We start from the raw sequence: 5,575 nt of genomic DNA on the forward strand, positions 1-5,575 counted from the left end.
TCATAGGACTTACGTGTATCTCTAGATTGTTAATTTGGTCAACGTAATAACAATTATAAAGCACAAATATATATTTGGTAATATATATCTTTTATTATCATGGTCAAACTTCCAACCTAGAGATACGTGTAAGCCATATGAACTAGGACGGAGGGAGTATTAAGCTTATCTACACACGGTGGCAGCATTATGTGTGAATAAATAGGATCAAACTTTAAACTCGTCAGTGATACAACAGAGCTTCCGGCCGGTGACATGGTTACACGAAAATAAATAGGATCAAACTTTAAACTTGATACTAATAACAAGATTAGTTCGAACAGCTGGACCAACGACTGGTGCATCCTTTGACAACGTAGGGTTTGCCCTCGTAGCCATCGGAGCAGCTGCAGCTGTAGCCAGGCCCATTGATGGAGTCAACACACTCACTGTGATCGCTAATGCAGGCGTACTCCAGGGTGGTGGTGGTGCTCTTGGCCGCGTCGGCGCACGACAATATGGCGCCGGACATGGCGTTGTCGTTGTCGCGGATGGCCCAGTCTAGCCGCACCGGCGAGGTCCGGTTCCTGTCCATGCGCAGGTCGGAGCGCCTGAAGGTGTAGTTGGTCCTGTCGACGAGGAACGCGTAGTCGCAGGGGCTGTAGTCCATCACGGAGGAGTGGTCGTACGCCCAGAACTTGAAGTGGATGTCGGTGAGCCCCGGCGGGATGTCGACGTGGCAGCACCCGACGCCGGCGCACATGCCGTCCTGGGCGCTTGCCGAGTTGTTGCAGTAGGACATGCACCCCTTGATGTCATTCCCCGCGCTCGCCGTGAACCCGAAGGTGTTGCAGCCGAGGACGACGAGCATGTTGTGCGTGTTGGAGATGCGGTACACGCCGTCCTTGTTCATATTTGTCTCGCCATTGCTGTAGTCCTCGGCTTCCCCTGGACTGGATGCGTTATAGCACTGCCACGCGACGGGGAGCATCACCAGCGACTCTGCAGGATCCATTGAAAGGTACACCACTTGAAGGGAGGTGCCGGCGAGCACGGGGCCGCTGTCGATGCATTCGATCTCGAAGCCCTTGCGGAAGCAGCCAGTACCGATGCCGAAAGGGTAGGGGATGTCCACGCCGCCGCAGCTCGCCTGGCAGCTAGGAGCCACCGCGAGGCTCTCCACCCTCTTCGAGGTGGCTGCTGCTGCCGCCAATAGCACAACGGGAAGAAAATATAACGGGGTCAACATTGCTCGGATGACCAGCTGATGTCTGATGATTGATGAACGTTCTAAGTGATCGATCACCGTCTTATATATAGTGGCACGTTCGATTTGGTCAACAATCTCTCATTCAATGATATGCCATTTCTAAGTCCGTCATTTATTTCTCTTGTTGTGCTATCTCGATCTACAGCAACCAAGACAGATGAATAAGCAGAAGACGACTAAGGCCTTACTACCAATGCAAGAGTTAGAGCAATTCCAATAGTGTAGCAAGCTGCTGGCTATAAGCCAAGTGCTATGTCATCTATAGCCAGCTTAGAGCCAACATATACAATAGTGGGCTATAAAAGTGTAGTATTTTATCAATGTGTGGCCCACCTTTCACTCTCACAAAGTGCCTAGGAGCACGTGCTAGAGCTGACTCTTGCATAAGAGCCCACTCTCCTTCTCTCTCATCCTCTCTCTCTTCCAACTAAGCAATAATATACTATTTTAATCCTTATAGCCAGCTGAGTATGACTTATTGTACTTGCTCTTATGCGTTATAATAGCCAAGTGCTACAACGTGCCCGCTGGTTGATTGGTGCTGCTGACAATATACTAGTCTAATCGCAAGCGATTGATATGTGTGTGTGTAAACAAAGACAAAATTCATTGGCCCAGTTGTGGTTGGGAAAAACTATTTGTTGGTCATTTAAAATTTAAAATGTATTTTTGAAGACCTCGATAAGTCATATGGATTGAGATTAACCAATACATATTCACCTAGCTGTGCCGGCTCAGCCAAGATGAAATCATGTTTTGTTGTTCATATGTTAAGGGCTAAAGAGTAAAGAAAGAAGTGACTTCTTACTTAACTTATTGAGTAATTATATTGCCTCAGCTAACTTCCTCGAGGTAATACTAGGGTTAGACCATGTACAGTGCAAGGTGCTTGAATACATGCTTATGAAAATAAAGCAGTTTTTTTTTAAAGCATCAGTGCTTATTTATACACAGGAGAGGTGTCTAGTTAGGCATCTATCAAGCATAAATAAGCACAGTGCTTAGAGAAAACTCGGATCATTTTTCAGAGCACCCAACTAAGCATCTTGCATTGCAGATATCATTGTTGTGCCATACATGACACGAGCCCACGAGTTGGTTGGTCTTGGCAACCCTAGAGTCCAAACGTGATCAATCAGTATTCACACCCTTCCACCTAAAAGACAGTTCCCCACAATGAAAGTAGGGCGACCCTGAGCGTCCTGCCGGAATCTAATTGCCGGTCCCCGGGAGGGATCGACTGTCTGATTGAACGATTTTCAGCCGTCTATTATGTCAGCAACATCCCTCTCCTGTTTTTTCTTCCATAAACCGCTACTTTACCAAAATCTATAGCGACTGCAACAAAAATGGTTCACCCACAAAATAGAAGAAAAAGACCTCGCTAGAGACATCGTACCAAAAAAAAAGTTAATAGCAAAACCATCCCCGTTGGAACGAAAAAAATGCTATCTTACCAAGACAAGCTTCGCCGGAAACATCTCTGAAGACCACGTAGACAAAGTTATATGCTATTGTATCAGAACGGGAAGCAAGAACATGGTCGACAGCATTGCTGGTGTCTTGGAAAGGTCAAGCCACTGCTTTTATACTTGACCACGAAATAATTATTAGTTTTTGTACACACACGAAATTTTACATCTACATGAGATGCTAGCTTTTTAGCTTTTTAGCTGTTGTATTCTAGAAGAAGAAAAAAAGATTCCTTTGTGATGTGAATTATAATCTCCTAGTCTCCGTCGCCTAAAAAATAGCAAACCTGCTCAAGTATTGAGTAGTTGTACATGATTGTAGAATTATTGTCTCAACTGCAGACTTGAAGATGTGCAGTGGTCTTACAAATAACTATTTCCCGGTCCATTAAGAAGCTGTATATATATTTGCACTTGCATGCTAGGATAAACTTATAGATCAGAGGCTCAGGGTCAGACCTAGCTTAGCTTATTTTAGAAGCTGCAAGTTCATACCTTGATTCCTTACGGTTGCAGCTACCTTTTAGAATGTGCATAGACGTGTTTTTTTTACAGAATGTGCATAGATCGACGTGTTATGTCTACATTCTACATTACTTTGTAAGACCTAGACCTAGTTACAGGATGTGATGACTTAAGAGCGAACAATCGTATGGAGAAGATCCTTCCTCCCGTGTCACCCCCGCACGGGCGACTCGGGAGGTCCCCCAACGCTAGCGCACCTCCCCCGCCCGTCCCCATCTCTCACTCCCCCGCTGTCACCCGAGGAGGATGCCGGGCGTTCCCGTGCAGATGCTAGTGAAGGTGCCGGCGACGCTCCCATCGCACCGTCTCGTGGCAGGGGAACTCGGATCTAGGTGGAGCCCCTGGCTTCGTGGCGATGCCATGTAGCGGGCGTCGTGGCTAGCAGCTCTGGTGGTTGGCCTCCACCTCACAGGGGGTGAGGCAGCGGCGGGCGTCGACGGCGGCGTGGAGATCCTTCCGCACCAAGATCCGAGGTAGCTTCTCTCCATCTCTCTCCCCCGCCTACTCCGGCTGAAGGTGGTGCGGCTGCCGGATCTAGAGTAAGTGGTGCTAGTGGGTTGTTCGGTGACAGGGGAAACCCTAGGCTGGATGACCCAGCCCAGCAGCATCGACGCCCTCGGGTGACGGCTTCCTCCTTGGAGGCACCGTTGTGACCCACTCTTTCCACCCCCGACCCATCTCTCGGACGAAAGTCCAAAATCCCGTTGGCTGCCGGAGATCGACCGCACAGGCGGGGGGGGGGGGGGGGGTGTTCCTCTCGTAAGGAGCGCTTGTGACCAGGGAGCGACCGCGAGCTGCCGGAGAGCAAGCACGACAGAACCTTTCCTGATGCCGAGGACAATGACAATGAATGCATCTGAAATAGTCACGACATGTGCCGACCTGGTGGCCACACTCGAGGCAACAAAAGCACCTTTGTGGTGACACAAAATACCACTGCATGGTGTAGTACGGAAGTCGTTGACATAACACAAGTGAAACACTGTTCCACTCATATTACATCCCTCAGAGTGGTACAACAGAAACATATGCGAGTCCAAGGTATGTCCATAGAAGTACACACGAACTGTTTACATAAGATCAACACAACATCCTACTTTACAGTGAGGTAAAACTTCAAATAAAGCTCCAGAAGAACGACTCGTAGTCTATCTTATTGCTATCACTATCTCTAGAGATACTAGGCTTGCTATAGAATTCTAGCTACTTAGGTGCTAGGATTAGGGAAAAGTTTCCTTCTATTACTAGTCCAAGTTTCCACTCTAACTGATGCAGAAGTTGACTCCATTGACTTATTTGATTGGATTCTTCATCTTGTTGTAGTTGACTCCTTTGTCTTCGAGTTCCACGGTAGTTCCTCCTTCGGTGCCTTGATCTTAGTAGGGGGTTCAAATGGGAGGAAATGAGTACGAGCATACTCAGCAAGTTCATATTAGGAAATAGGTGTATCATGCACTAGCTACAGCCATAGACCATAAAGTCATAGGCCAATGCAGTGTTATTCCAACATCCAGCCAGGCCCTATCAAGTCCGTTGATATTCAAGAGGGAAAAGATACAGCTGACTTCCATAGAGCCATTATAGATCTTATGGTTAACGCGATATGTACGACGCTAGAATCACTAGACGGCATTGGTAATTAGTCCTAGATGAATAGAACCCCTTGCAATGGAACCTCCACCAATCAACACATACCATGGTTCCATTGCCCACCACATAGTCATATTCATAATTGTAAAATAATATTTTGTTTTTCCATGCAGGAGTGATAAGTATAGTACTTTGCATATAGTTTGATAAAAATAATCAAATGACATGAGAAAGCGATGAACATGCCTTTCTTGACTGCAAGATTATGTAGGCAAAAGCTTCGATACGTGAGAACTTGATGTCTACGGGAGCTTCTATTCTTGTAGACAGTGTTGGGCCTCCAAGAGCAGAGGTTTGTAGAACAGCAGCAAGTTTCCCTTAAGTGGATCACCCAAGGTTTATCGATCTCAGGGAGGAAGAGGTCAAAGATATCCCTCTCCTGCAACCACAAAGCAAGAAGTCTCTTGTGTCCCCAACACACCTAATAGGTGCACTAGTTCGGCGAAGAGATAGTGAAATACAGGTGGTATGAATATATATGAGCAGTAGTAACAAGTGCTTAAAAGTGCTTTGCCCAGATCGGCGTGTAGTTGATGGTGGTAATATTGGCAGTGTGTGAGAGAAACGCAAAGAAACTGTAAACAAGCAGCGATAGCAGTATTTAGGAACAAGGCCTAGGGATTATACTTTCACTAGTGGACACTCTCAACATTGATCACATAACAGAATAAATAGATAG

The 5,575-nt window shown here is 46.7% G+C and overlaps 1 protein-coding gene across 1 annotated transcript; it reads right to left on the reverse strand.

Moving 5' to 3' along the window:
* Window positions 1-304: 304 nt before the first annotated feature.
* LOC127329027 (wall-associated receptor kinase 2-like) lies at window positions 305-1,228 on the reverse strand. Its single transcript, XM_051355577.2, has one exon. The coding sequence runs from the start codon at window positions 1,226-1,228 to the stop codon at window positions 311-313; it is 918 nt and encodes a 305-aa protein (XP_051211537.1). The 3' UTR covers window positions 305-310.
* Window positions 1,229-5,575: the final 4,347 nt, after the last annotated feature.

Source organism: Lolium perenne, chromosome 1 (assembly GCF_019359855.2).
Source record: "Lolium perenne isolate Kyuss_39 chromosome 1, Kyuss_2.0, whole genome shotgun sequence".
NCBI lineage: Eukaryota > Viridiplantae > Streptophyta > Magnoliopsida > Poales > Poaceae > Lolium > Lolium perenne.

Bases quoted from the DNA above. Each gene is read 5' to 3' on its own strand.
- LOC127329027 (XM_051355577.2), bottom strand. From the start codon at position 1,228: ATGTTGACCCCGTTATATTTTCTTCCCGTTGTGCTATTGGCGGCAGCA.